This window comes from Brachyistius frenatus, unplaced genomic scaffold (assembly GCF_029030835.1).
Source record: "Brachyistius frenatus isolate BFR_SWC_R1_liver_20210118 unplaced genomic scaffold, ASM2903083v1 Contig_329, whole genome shotgun sequence".
NCBI classification, from domain to species: Eukaryota; Metazoa; Chordata; class Actinopteri; family Embiotocidae; genus Brachyistius; species Brachyistius frenatus.
The window spans coordinates 283,415-298,125 of record NW_027210928.1 but is presented as its reverse complement, the minus strand read 5'-3'; the positions used below and the strand labels follow the sequence as shown (position 1 = coordinate 298,125).

The window sequence follows — 14,711 nt, the reverse complement described above, 5'->3', positions numbered from 1 at the left end:
CCGTCCATCCCTTATACACCGACCACTGACTCCTCCTCCCGTCCATCCCTTATACATCCTACCACTGCAGAGTCATCAGAGAACTTCTGCAGATGTCTTGACTCTGAGTTGTTCTGGAAGTCAGTGGTGTAGAAGGTGAACAGGAAGGAGACAGAACAGTTCCCTGAGGAGCTCCAGTACCACTGACCACCGTATCAGACAGCACACTGCCCAGACGGACAAACTGTTGTCTGCCTGTCAGGTAGTCAGTGATCCAGGAGACGGTGGACATGTCCACCCCCCTCCCCCACCACCACCACCACCACCACCACTACCACCTCCCACCACCTGCAGCTTCTCACTCAGTAGCAGTGGTTGGATGGTGTTGAATGTACTGGAGAAATCAAAGAAAGTGATTCTCACAGAGTCACCAGTTCCATCCAGGTGAGACTGAGCTCGTTGAAGCAGGTAGATGATGGCGTCGTCCACTCCCACACGAGGCTGGTACGCAAATTGTAGAGAGTCCAGTGAAGATTTCACCAGCGGCCTGAGGTGGGCCAAGACCAGCCTCTCCAGCACCTTCATCACATGAGATGTGAGGGCAACCAGTCGGTAGTCGTTGAGGCTGGATGGAGTCGTCTTCTTGGGGACTGGAATGATCCACTTGTGTGGGACTAAGATCAACGTAGATGTCTTCCACTGCTTTAACACACGGCATCGAAGAGGATAAGCATGTAAGTGCTTCCTTAAACTTGGCCACGGCATCATCTGACAGACATCTACTGTAGTGGGATTTATTCCCACATGCTGTGTCGTCCATTATTGTAACTTCAGATGTTAATAAGAAGTGGTCCGACAAAACAGGGTTTAAGTCTCCCACTATCATCACTTTATCTGAACTCAGCACTAAATCTGATAAAAAGTCAGAATTCAGTTAGAAACTCTGAATAAGGATCAGGTGGGAGATAAACAACAACAATACAATCCGTTTCTCTGCTTTCCAGTTTGGGTGAGAGACTAAGAGTCAGACTCTCAAATGATTTATAACTAAGTTTAGGCTTTGGATTAATTGATAAACTTGAGTGGAAGATTGCTGCCACTCCTCCTCCTCCTCCTCCTCCTCCTCCTCCTCCTCCTCCTCCTCCTCCTCCTCCTCCTCCTCCTCCTCCTCCTCCTCCTGAATCTCTAGGAATATGATAATTAATATGACTGGGAGGAGTTGCTTCATTAATCCTACCATATTCTTCCTGTTGCAGCCAGGTCTCTGTGAGACAGAGTAAATCAATCTGATGATCAGTTATCAAGTCATTTACTAACAGAGATTTAGACCAGAGAGATCTCATATTTAATAGTCCGCTTTTAATTGTCAGATTTTTTTTTTTATCCATTAATTTGGTAGGATCCATTTTTATTACATTTTTATTGATAGATCTTTCCTTGAGTTTTTTAAATATAGGTGGTCTGGGTACAGACACAACCTCTATAGGATGTTAAAGGTTTTGGGTGAGTGACAGCTCTAAAGAAGCTGCAGAGGAGCTGTAAGACTGCAGCTCTGCGTCCTGGCCTCAACCCTGGATGTCAGGTTTTAGGGCTGTTAAGAGACACGGCCATGTTTCTAGAAAGAAGAGCTGCACCATCTAAAGTAGGATGGATGCCGTCTCTCCGGATCAGACCAGGTTTCCCCAGAAAGTATTCCAGTTGTCAATGAAGCCCACGTTGTTAGCGGGACATCACCTCGACAACCAGCGGTGAAGTGAAGACGTACGGCTAAACATATCATCACTGGTCCGGTTAGGAAGGAGTCCAGAGAAAACTACGGAGTCCCACGTTGTTTTTGAAAAGTTACACACCGATTCCACGTTAACTTTAGTGACCTCCGATTGGTGTAACCGGGTGTCGTTACTGCCGACGTTAATAACAATCTGACTGGATTCATGATTTGCCTTAGTCAGCAGTTTCAGGTTTGATTCAATGTCGCCTGCTATGGTCCCAGGAAGACATCTGACTCTGGCCCCTGGAAGACATCTGACTCTGGCCCCAGGAAGACATCTGACTCTGGCCACTGGAAGACATCTGACTCTGGCCACTGGAAGACATCTGACTCTGGCCCCTGGAAGACATCTGTCTCTGTCCCCCAGCCACCCGGCTGTTCGGGTGCTGCGGGGGACCGGCTAACTAAACCTGTAGCCCTGGACAGCTGTACACCCCCCCTCCCCCCTCCTCCTCCCTGAGGAGCTCCTACAGCTACCTGGTTGTGTAGCATGGTGCACAGCAGTGATTCTAATTCTATGACCCTGTCCTCCAGAGCCCTAACTACACTACTCCCCCCTCCTCCTCCTCCTCCTCCTCGGTGACCCTGGCCTCCAGAGCTCTTACTACACTACATTTATTACAGGTAACATTATCATTAAGGGAGGCAGGGTTGTAACTAAACATGTCACAGCAGGAAAAACCAGAAGAAGTGGAGGGAGAGAGGGAAGACATTGCTAACTGCTAAGCTAGCAGTACCAAAACACCAAGTTAGTGAACGTTGGTCAAAGATTTAACAGGAGAATTGCTCCAAAAAAGCAAGTGTGAGTTTTAACTTGAGATTAGAAGAAGTGTGGAGAGAGTTAAGATACGTATAATTCAGGAAAAGAAGCTGAAATAGCAGAGAGAAGTAACACTAGTCACAATGTTTGTAGACAGGAAGTGACGCAATACGCTCACCGTGACGTCAGACGAGATGAACCAATCAGGTAAATCAACTGGTAAACCAACAGGTAAACCAACTGGTAAACCAACAGGTAAACCTTTGTATGATGAGACTCTATTATTAAAATGATCTTCTCACCATCTTCTTACTGCAGTAGATCTGCCACTTCTTCTCTGCTGGTAAATCAAACATGGCCGCTCTGTGCTCCTCGGTCAGGTCCAGTTCATCCTGGGACAGAGGACAGGAGGGACAGGGGACAGGAGATATAGGAGACAGGGCGGACAGGAGGGACAGGGGGACAGGAGGGACACGGGGACAGTAAACCACAGCAGTTGAAAAGTTCTGGATCCCTGAGTCCAGGATCTGCATCAGGATCAGGATCTGGATCTGATCTGGATCTGGGTCTGGGTCTCATCTGAATCTGATCTGATCTGATCTGATCTGATCTGATCTGATCTGATCTGATCTGATCTGAATCTGATCTGATCTGGATCTGGTTCTGGGACTGGATGTGGTTCTGGTCCATACTCACCACCAGCTCTGAGAACATGGAGTTGAGCTCCTGAGCGGGGGGGGGCGGGGCCAGCTGGGCTCCAGTGCTGCCACAGAGTTGATGTTTTCAGGACAGTACGTGATCTCTGGTTGGTCACTTCCTCTGAAGCAGCAGGTGAATAGAGATGACAGGCCACGCCCCTGAGGCTGCTTCACACTGGAAGCCATGGTAACAGCAGGGACTGCCTTTTCAGTATTGACTAGAGAGACGGGAGGACAGACAGACTGTCATCAACAAGTTGTCAGGTCCTCAGATACCTGCACAGGTGTGACAGACTAGTTTCTTAATGATGAGGACACATACACTGACACACACTGACACACAACAACACAATAACAACACAACACAATCAAACACACAATCGGACCACTCAGTGTCTGTCCTCTTTCTGCTAAAACTGACTAACAAAACTAAACTGATGATTCTGAATGAAGCTCCTGAACTTTCTTCTGTTTTCTGTGGTGACCGAACAACCTTCACTTTTCATTGTGAAATGGAGACGTGGTGATATTAAATTGAGGTGTGTGCAGGACGACGATGATAATGGTGATGAGGATGATGATGAATGGTAAATGGTCTGTACTTGTATAGTTTTATCACCTTTCGGTCTCAAAGCTCTTTAACATGGTTTTCCATTCACCCATTCACACACTAATGAGACAGATCACCATGCAAGGTGCTGCCATCAGGAGAACATTCACACACCGATGGTTCACCATCAGGAGCAACTTAGGGTTCAGTGTCTTGCTCAAGGACACTTAGGCATGTGGACAGGAGGAGCTGGGGATCGAACCGCCAACCTTCTGATTAGTGTGAAACACACTCTACAGACTGAGCTACAGCCTCCCTGATGATGAGGACAAAGATGATGATGTGATAATGGTGATGAGGATGGTGATGATGATGATGTGTTAATGATTATGATGATGATAATGGTGATGATGATGATGATGATGTGTTAATGATGATAATGATGATGATAATGGTGATGATGATGATGATGATGGTGATAATGGTGATGATGATAATGGTGATGAGTATGGTGATGATGATGATGTGTTAATGATTATGATGATGATGATGATGGTGATGATGATGATGATGATGATGATGGTGATAATGGTGATGATGATGATGGTGATGATGATGATGATGATGGTGATAATGGTGATGATGATGATGATGATGATGATGGTGATGATGATGGTGATGAGGATGATGATGATGATGATGATGATGATGATGATGATGATGATGATGATGATGATGATGATGATGATGATGATGATCATACATGATGAGGTTTACTAAAGATCACTGATCTGATCCTGAAGGCTGCTGATCATCTGCTTCTGTCTCACTGATCTGATCCTGCTGATCTGATTTTATTAATAACTCCATGTTCAGAAAAGTTGACTCTGCAGGTGGCAACAGGTTAAAGAGAAGGACCGGACCGACAGGTCCATCAGGACCAGCCGGACTGTGAGGCACGCTGACTCACTCTCAGACAGGTGGAGACACGCCCTCAGCAGGAAGTCCTGACAGAGACACGCCCTCAGCAGGAAGTCCTGACAGATACACGCCCTCAGCAGGAAGTCCTGACAGAGACACGCCCTCAGCAGGAAGTCCTGACAGATACACGCCCTCAGCAGGAAGTCCTGACAGAGACACGCCCTCAGCAGGAAGTTCTGACGGAGAGGTGATGACTCAGATCATTCAGACATTGGGGGTTCTATTGATTTATAATCACTCTACTATCTACAGAACACAACACAACTTAGAGACCAACAACAAATCTTCAGTGAGAAGCAATCAGTGGACGTTGAGTTATTATTTCTAGTATTTCCTAACGTTCCCACATGCATGACATCACTCCTCCGAGTCAGTGTCTGTCAGGATGTGTAACGTGAACAAAGAGACTGGAGTCCATAAAAACTACATTGTGTTTTACATCTTTTTACTTTCACCACGTAAAGATCAGGATTTCCCACAATCCTCTGCAGGCCTCAGCGTCCGTGTTCCTGCAGTAAATACCGTGTTGTTGACGTGCTGGCGGACGCTCCGTGTCCTCGTCTCCGTCACATGTCTTTACATAACAGGACGGATGATGATCTGCTGTTCATGTTGAGTAGAGACGCTTCAATCAAAACTTCATCGATCCTGCAGGACAGCTGTGTTCTCACTTCCACAAAGAGGTCAAAGGTCAGAGTCAGCCATGGAAAAGATGCTCTGCCTCACTGAAGGACGGTTCAGTCAGAGAGTGTTTATCTGTCTGTCTGCCTGTCAGTTTATCTTTCTGTCTGTCTGTCTCAATATTGGATGGTGGAGATCTTCAGGCCCTCAGGCAGCACTGCATTAAAAACACACTATTCTGGAGTGGAAATCACTGCATGGGCTCAGGAACACTTGTGAAAACCATCGTCTGTGAACACAGTTCATCGCTGCGTCCACAAATGCAGGTTAAAACTCTCCAAAGAAGAAACCAGATAGAAACATGATCCAGAAACACCGCCGCCTTCTCTGGACCGAGATCATTGAAGATGGACTGAGGTGAAGTGGAAAACTGTCCTGAGGTCTGATGGATCACAATCTGAGATTCTGTTTGGAAATCATGGACGCTGCATCCTCCAGGTTAAAGAGGAGAGGGACCATCCAGCATGTAATCAATGCTCAGTTCAAAGCCAGCTGTGATAGTACAGGGATGCAGATCATGTCGCAGAATGACGTGTTTCACTTCAACAGGATTCCAAACACGACATCATGCATGTCAGAACTGTGACGTGTTTTAATGTCCTGAAAATAAACATGACATTAAAATAACTGCAGCAACGTTATCAACAAGATCACGTGTTGTAAACATGTCACATGTTTGTGTGTATGTGGACTTGATGTCCTCTCCACAGAGCAGGTTGACATCATGATGATGTGGTTTAACAGACTGAGGACAAGCAGAGAAGTAACCCACTGACTGTAAATACAGGAAGGAGGAGCTCTGTACCAATCACCGCTGAATAACCAGAACAGAACCTGGACCAGAACCTGGACCAGAACCTGGATGAGAACCATCTTCTATCTGAATACCTGACTGCCAGTAACATCCGGGCCCAACACCTCCATCCACCAGTTTCACTGTAACAACATTTGAACAGATAAAGTCCAGAAGGAGGACACTCTCCTCAACTCTGTGATCTGATTCTATGATCTGATGGACATGAAATACACATATGTTACACAGCTGTCATTCAGCGTTATTGATCAGTGATCAGGGTTTCTTACCTGGTCAGAACATCAGAACTCCAGTCCAGCATCGTAGCACCTGATCACCTCTCAGGACTTCTTAGAAAAGTTTTAATATGTTTTTATATAATCCAGAAAAAAATCAGGGAAACAGAATAAAAGTCACAAAATGAATCTTCAACAGATTTTTAAAATGAAACAGAAAAATGTGAAAGTCTGCGAAACAAGTTTTCGTAATGCAAAGAAGTCTGATCAGATTCCAGCAGAGAGACGAGACAGAGAGCTGATCTTCATCCAAACCAGGAACTGTGTCTCTGTGTGTCTGCGTGTGTCTGTGTGTCTGTGTGTTTGTGTGTGTGTGTGTGTGTGTGTGTGTGTGTGTGTGTGTGTGTGTGTGTGTGTGTGTGTGTGTGTGTGTGTGTGTGTGTGTGTGTGTGTGTGTGTGTGTGTGTGTGTGTGTCTCTGTACATGTCTATGTGTGTCTCTGTGTGTGTCAAAATCAGAATGTAGAGAGAAACTGACAGATCATCCTGAGTGAGAGTGAGCTCAAAACACACAACTACATTCCTGCTGGGGGCAGTCACACCCTGAACCTGCTGTGTGTGTGTGTGTGTGTGTGTGTGTGTGTGTGTGTGTGTGTGTGTGTGTGTGTGTGTGTGTGTGTGTGTGTGTGTGTGTGTGTGTGTGTGTGTGTGTGTGTGTGTGTGTGTGTGTGTGTGTGTGTGTGTGTGTGTGTGTGTGTGCGTGCGTGTGTGTGTAGTATGTGTTCAGCTCCTAAATGTTTCTGCCCCCATTAACAGTCGTTCCTCAGCAGGCGGCTGTAAACAGACAACTTTTCAAACTGAGTTTAGAAGCAGAGTCAATAAAATAATAGAATAAGTTAAAATAACTGTTTTATTTCATCATGCATGTAAAACATCAAATGTATGAAAATATCATGTATGTAAAATATCATGTATGTAAAACATCATGTATGTAAATTATCATGCATGTAAAATATCATCTGTGAAATACCATGTATGTAAAACATCATGTATGTGAAATATGTATGTAAAACATAATGTATGTAAATGATCATGAATGTAAAATGTCAACTATGTGAAATACCATGTATGTAAAACATCATGTATGTGAAATATTATGTATGTAAAACAATGTATGTAAAATATCATGTATGTAAAATACAAATTTACACACATGATATTTTACATACTGTACATGGTATTTAACATACATTACCATGTAATCCATGTGTGTAAAACATCATAGATGTAAAATGTCATGGATGTAAAATATCATGTATGTAAAACAATGTATGTAAAACATCATGTATGTAAAATATCATGCTTGTAAAATATCGTGTATGTAAAATATCATGGATGTAAAATGGCATGGATGTAAAACAATGTATATAAAATATCATGGATGTAAAATGGCATGGATGTAAAATGGCATGGATGTAAAACAATGTATATAAAATATCATGGATGTAAAATATCATGGCATGGATGTAAAACAATGTATATAAAATATCATGGATGTAAAATATCATGCTTGTAAAACATCATGGATGTAAAATGTCATTGATGTAAAACATAATGTATATAAAATATCATGGATGTAAAACATCATGTATGTAAAACAATGTTTGTAAAACATCATGCATGTAAAATATCATGTATGTAAAACAATGTATGTAAAACATCATGTATGTAAAATATCATGCTTGTAAAATATGTATGTAAAACAATGTATGTAAAACATCATGTATGTGAAATAGCATGTATGTAAAACAATGTATGTAAAATATCATGTTTGTAAAACCATGTTTGTAAAATATCATGTATGTAAAACAATGTATGTAAAATATCATGTTTGTAAAACCATGTTTGTAAAATATCATGCATCACCTACCATCACCTGTTATCAGTAGAACAGGTGTCGTGTCCAGGTGACCAGGCTGGAAGGTGTTAACTCTGGTGACCTTTCCTCTCTGGAGGCGAACCGATTGAACAGCTTTCATGATGTTTGTTCAGATTTGAATCCAGCGATCTGAGTTCACATCACACATTTTCATTCTTCTGATCCCATTTTTACAAAACAAAAATAAAATGAAAACAGGAGCACGAACGAAACCTTGAACCTTTTTAATGGATTTACATTTAAGTTCCATCCAAACAACCTTGTTCAATAATTTAATAGTAAATATCAGGAAAATAAAGACGATGTTCAAAGACAGTTAACTTGTTGTTTTACAGACAAGAAACAGGAAATCCTTCATTCATCATCATTAATGTGTTTCACATCACGTGTTGCTGCAGCGACCTACAGACTGCCAACGGGAAGACAGCAGTGAACTGATGTCACTTCCATGTCAGTTTGTTTTCCCTGAACACCACTGGATGGTTTTATTAAATAATATAACGTTTAACTTTTCAAAGACACATTAAAAGTTTGTTAATAACGCGACTGCATGAAAACGAATTAAAAGAGAGAAAAGAGAAAATATTAAAGTAGAAAACGTAACAACGTCTTTATTGTTGACGCAGAGATGATGAAAATGTGTTTACACATAAAGGTCATGACCTCCTACTCAGCACATGTTTGTACATGGATGCATGACTCATTCGTCATGGGAACCTTCCAGTCACCTGCTCGCTCACTTCCTACCTGACATGCGTGCACTATTTACACCTGGGCCTGCTGTGACAAGTTCACGTGAAAGAAAGACTCTTTTCTCTGGGGACCAGATTCTGCCTGTAAAATATTTCTGTTCTCGAACCAGATACAGTCTCATAGAAATACGTTTTATAATCAGATTTTATCAGATTTTATAAAGGGGTGTGGCCTGTGAAGGTATTTTTGTGTCTTTATTATGCAAGCAAAAAAAAGTTGTAAAAGCAAATTTCTTGCACTGCAATCAAAAATCAAGTTTGTCAGTACAAATACTGAGAATAAAATTATTTGCATGACAAACAAATTTGCTATTTACAGTATTTTTAGTTTTGGTAACGGAATTAAAGAATTTTGTTTATGAAACAGTCAAAAACCTACAAGTTGGGTTGGAACTAGTGGGCGGGGCATACGGTGGAGACGGGTTTCTATTGGTGGATTGACTCAGGCTCACACAGCACGGACACGCCCCGCTGCTTCTGTAAACACCCAACAGGAGAGGACCGAGTTTAACTACATGGAGTTATGTTTGTTTATATTGATATTTTTCTATTGAAACGCTTTTAACTTTGGCAGCACAGCTTTCACTCTGGTTCTATTTTCTGCTGCCATCAGCATGTCGATTCTTCAGCAGACACACAGCGGGATGCTGCTGGTGTTTCCACCGGTTCATACCGGTTCCTGTCCCGCTGGATGAAGAGTGGGCGGGGCATACCCACCGTCTGCCCCGCCCACTACATCCAGCTCAACTCATAGGTTTTTGAGTTGAGCAAAGTTTTTTCAATTTACAGCCAAAAAGTCTCATTTCATAAGCAAAATTCTTAATTCTGTTACCAAAACTAACAAAACTGTCAGAGCATATATTTTATTCTCAGTTTATATATTTTTACTTACAAACTTGATTTTTTTTATTGGAGTGCAAGAAATTTGCTTTTAAAGCTGTTTTTTTTGCTTGCATAATAAAGACACAAAATTACCTTTATAGTGCCCACTTCACCAACCAGTACAAAACATTTCAGCTACAAATAAAATCTTATCAAAGTGTGGTAACATTCATCTTTCTTACAATCTTACTTTTATATCATGAACTGAATGAAGATAGAAAAAAAACAACCATTAATAATGTTTCAAAGATCTGGAAGCACATTTATATCTTTCTATAACCTTTGTCATCAGTTTGAACATGACTCATGTTTGGTTTCTGAGTTCATGAGAAAGTGCAAATGCATTAACCTTTTCAATGTGTGTTTCCTGCAGAAGTTCACTGAGCTCACAGTGAACTGGTCTGACTGGATGGAGTCAGTATGAATCAGTCTAAACCTCCGTCACAACAGGAAATAACCATCTGAGCAGCGGCCGGCACGTTGACGACACACCGTCCCCAGAGATTTGGATCATGCAGTAAAACGGGCTGCTTGGTTTTTGGTTCAAAACAATCAGGAGGTTTTATCTCTTCCAGCAGAATAATATCTGATGTGCAGTGGGACATTTCTGCAGCGCAGTGAAGTTAAACCTGAATAGGTATAAGTGACATTTATTTAATTTAATTTAATGAAGTCAAACAGTTCAATGAAAAGTGCTGTGACTGGTAGTTCTAGGAGCACCGGGTGAAGGTGGGACGTCAAACCACCAAGTGGTTACAAACTTGGATCGACCAGTTCAGAACACAAATGGATCATCCATGGATCGGCTGTGAAAGGTTCCTGCACATCATTATTAATCCTGACAACCAACACCATGTGACCCCACCTCTTATAATGTTCAATTATTTTTGATAACATTTTCAACAGATATTGAGATAATATCATTTTTGTGACTTCTCTTGAGTTTGATGATCATCTGATACCATCACAGCCTGATTTCAGGTGACACAAACAAAAACATAATAAGGAGTATTATATTCCATTTCTGCCCACAGATCCCTCTAAACCCGAAACAACGACCCTCTAGGATGAAGGACATGCTGCATTTAAACAGAAAATGACCTCAGAGGTGAAGAACAAATGGGTCACAGTTTCTACAGAACTGTTTTGTCTCCCGGCCAGAGATTCTTCAAACGGGTCCATCGGTCTCATCAAGTTTTCACAATCAAAACTTTTGGATTCTCTCATCAATTAAATTGATCTGCAATTCAATGTCAGTAAATCAACGATTGAACAGTTCCCTTTGAGTCCTGCGGCAAAATGTAATACAAACATTCTGAGACCAAAATACTATGAGGTGGTTCAGAAATGTGGATCCACACCAACCAACCGATGAAACCAGTCACTGGTCATTGAGTCTACAGGCTCTCACAGGCTGGTGTCAGCAGTCTTCATCTTGGGCGCGCTCACAGAGTTGGGGAGCGTTGCCGTGGCGAGCTGAGCATCCCTGCAGAAGAACACAGCCGGGTTCCTACAAGCCCACGTGGCCACCTCTCCCCCCGCTGCTTTCCCAGGACTTGAACTGGACTGCCGGCTGTTATTGACCCCCACACGGCTCACGTAGCGGTCCCGTATTCTCTCTGCTTGGTTCAGTCGGACCTCGCGGTTCTGGGTGTGACTGGAGAGGTAGGCAGCGATGTTTCTGGTCCGATAGCCCTCCTCCCGGCTGCGCCCAAGTAACATGGATATATTGGGGTTCCTCAGAGCGTAGATCAGAGGGTTGATGGCTCCGTTAGCCCAGGCTAGCCACATAGCCAGCATGTCCATGGCAGGGTGGAAGGTGTAGTCTCCGATCGCTGTCACCAGCCCCATCAAACAATATGGACCCCAGCAGAAAATGATGAAAACGATCATAATCAGAACGGTGGTGGCTGTTCTCATCTCACTGTAAAACCTCAGTAAGTAAGCGTACGTGGTCACCGGCCGGACGCGGATCTCCGAGAGCCGAACCGTCTTACAGATGTTGTAGTGACAGAAGCACATGAGGGAGAAGGGCAGCAGGTAGCACACGGCGATCAGACCGACGCTGTACGCCGTCCCCATGCGGGACCTTCCCGAGTGGAACACGTACATGCAGTGGTAGAAACCCTGCTTATGGATCATAGTCGGCGTTCTGGGCACCAGATACCACGGCAGAGAGAACAGCACCGCCGCCAACCACACAGCTGCCAGCAGCTGAGCCGCCTTCTGACGGCCCATTTTAGCCTGCGGCTGTCTGACGATGGCGTAGTACCTGTCGAAGGAGATCAAAGTCATGGTGAGCGTGGACACGATCCCGAAGCAGGTGTTAAAAAACCCGTTCGCAACACAGAAGCGGTCCCCGAACATCCAGCCGCCATCCTTACTGAAGAGCATGATGAAGGAGAACGGCAGACAAAGGACGGCAGTGAGGAAGTCGGACAGAGACAGAGACATGATGAAAGCATTGGTCACCGTCCGCAGCTGCTTGTGTTTGATGATGACGATGATGACCGCCGAGTTCCCCAGACTGGACAGGAGGAAGATGGCGAGCAGCACCAGCGCCTGAGCCGCCACCGTGACTCCCTGCAGCACAGAGTTCCTCTCCGCGGCGCTCAGCACCGACGGGGTCGACACCTCTGGGCTCTGACGGACCCTCAGGTCCTCCAATGAAGACAGGTTTCCTATGGCCTCGGTGGTGGAGGTCACCAGGCTGGTTACTATGGAAACCACCCTAAAGACAAGAAGAAATCATTGTGAGAGGTCAGTGGGCGGGGACTAGCAGGTATCCATGGAAACTCTTCATCTTAACTCTGCTCAAATTTCAAGGTCCTGCCCTGACCTTCATCCAGCATTCACCTGGTTTACCTGTTAGTTTACCTGTTAGTTGACCTGCTGGTTAACCTGTTTAACCTGGTTTAGTTTACCTTTTAGTTTACCAGTTGGTTTACCTGTTAGTTTACCTGTTAGTTGACCTGCTGGTTAACCTGTTAGTTTACCTTCTAGTTTACCAGGTAGTTGACCTGCTAGTTGACCTGTTAGTTTACCTGCTGGTTTATGTGTTAGTTTACCAGGTAGTTTACCTTCTAGTTTACCTGCTAGTTTACCTGTTAGTTTACCTGCTGGTTAACCTGCTGGTTTACCTGTTAGTTTGACTACTTACTTAACCAATGGGAGAAGAGCTTTACTTCCTGTGCCTCCCAGTCTGAATTCACGTGTTTTTATATCGACCACTTCTCTCTTATAAGCGGTTAGTTTCAGGTAAAGCTCAGTGGACGTTTGGATGATGTAGAACCACACTGCCGCACGTCTGTTTGGGTTGGATGGAGTCAAACTTCCTGCCCCAAAGTCAACCAACCAGCTGCTGATCACCGTGTCTCGCATTAGAAACATGTAGAGCGTACCTGGGCACAAAAGGTGAGGTGGTCCCCGGCTGCTGGATGAACCTCGAACCCGAGGAGTCAGCCGTGTAGTTGGAGCCACTTGTGCTAACAGGCAGATCCATCGATGATCCACAGCAGAAGACAGAAGTCATCTCTGGTCTCCAACATTCAGACTACAGTCGGTCCACCAGGATGTTTTGATCCTCCAGCAAAACATCGAGCAGAGCTCACATCCATGTTCACATGTTTTAAACATGTCGGATACTTTAATTCAAACCACTGAGCAGGACGGTCACCGACTCTGACATCCACATCCTGTTGGACCGCGTGTCTCCACCTATTGGACTGCGTGTCTTCACGTGTTGGACCGCGTGTCTTCACGTGTTGGACTGCATGTCTCCACCTGTTGGACCGCGTGTCTTCACGTGTTGGACCGCGTGTCTCCACCTGTTGGACCGTGTGTCTTCACGTGTTGGACCGCGTGTCTTCACGTGTTGGACTGCGTGTCTTGACGTATTGGACCGAGTGTCTTCAACTGTTGGACTGCGTGTCTTCACCTGTTGGACCGCGTGTCCTCATGTGTTGGACCGCGTGTCTTCACCTGTTGGACCGTGTGTCCTCACGTGTTGGACCACGTGTCTTCACCTGTTGGACCGCGTGTCTTCACCTGTTGGACTGTGTGTCTTCATGTGTTGGACCGCGTGTCTTCACCTGTTAGGCCGCGTGTCCTTACGTGTTGGACCGCGTGTCCTCACATGTTGGACTGCATGTCTTCACCTGTTGGTGTCCTCACGTGTTGGACCGCGTGTCTTCACGTGTTGGAACGTGTGTCTTTAATAAAACTTCATAGTCACTTTGTTCCATTGAATCAGCTGTCAGGACTCAGAGGCCAAACGATGGTGGGACTGACCCTCAGAGGACAGACGACGGACCCTCAGAGGACAGACGACGGACCCTCAGAGGATCGGACCTTCAGGATAGTTCAGTAATCCTGCCACAGATAATAAAAGTAAGTTAGTTAAATGTTCAGGTATTTACAGGTGAGTCCACCTGTCTGTCTGCTGTCACCTGTCTGTCTGCTGTCAGATGACATGAAGCAACAATAACACAGACATCACGTGACTAAACGTTGTCTCCCACCTGGCTGTTTGTTTGTTTGTTTGTTTGTTTGTTCCGTAAGAGCAGGTGAGTGACGTGTTTCCGGTAAAGACATATCACCACAGACTCTCCGTGAGGACTCACGTGTCGGTGTTGTCCTCGGTCGAGTTCTGAGAGGACCCTCCGGTTCCGGGTCCAGCGGAACCTCCACA

At 44.5% G+C, this 14,711-nt stretch overlaps 1 protein-coding gene and 1 long non-coding RNA gene across 5 annotated transcripts; both read right to left on the bottom strand.

The window, feature by feature from the left end:
• Positions 1-2,817: 2,817 nt before the first annotated feature.
• On the bottom strand, positions 2,818-6,938 carry LOC138635802 (uncharacterized). Its single transcript, XR_011312179.1, has 3 exons — positions 6,504-6,938; positions 3,207-3,426; positions 2,818-2,902 (listed from the first exon to the last, which is right to left on the bottom strand). It is a non-coding gene; the product is annotated as an uncharacterized lncRNA (long non-coding RNA).
• Positions 6,939-9,868: 2,930 nt separating this feature from the next.
• Positions 9,869-14,678, bottom strand: LOC138635794 (G-protein coupled receptor 135). Of its 4 annotated transcripts, none has more exons than XM_069723459.1 (3): positions 14,179-14,678; positions 13,423-14,112; positions 9,869-12,752 (listed from the first exon to the last, which is right to left on the bottom strand). In XM_069723459.1, the coding sequence occupies exons 2-3, from the start codon at positions 13,551-13,553 to the stop codon at positions 11,429-11,431; spliced, it is 1,455 nt and encodes a 484-aa protein (XP_069579560.1). In that variant the 5' UTR covers positions 13,554-14,112; positions 14,179-14,678; the 3' UTR covers positions 9,869-11,428. The 4 variants fall into 4 exon arrangements, with proteins under 4 accessions (XP_069579560.1, XP_069579558.1, XP_069579559.1 ...); XM_069723457.1 differs by having other exon boundaries at positions 13,423-14,392; positions 14,542-14,678; XM_069723458.1 differs by having other exon boundaries at positions 13,423-14,392; positions 14,644-14,677.
• Positions 14,679-14,711: the final 33 nt, after the last annotated feature.

Bases quoted from the DNA above. Each gene is read 5' to 3' on its own strand.
- LOC138635794 (XM_069723456.1), bottom strand. From the start codon at position 13,411: ATGTTTCTAATGCGAGACACGGTGATCAGCAGCTGGTTGGTTGACTTT. The intron at 12,753-13,181 runs GTAAGTAGTCAA...TCTTGTCTTTAG, and splicing joins GCTCTTCTCCCATTGGTTAA to GGTGGTTTCCATAGTAACCA.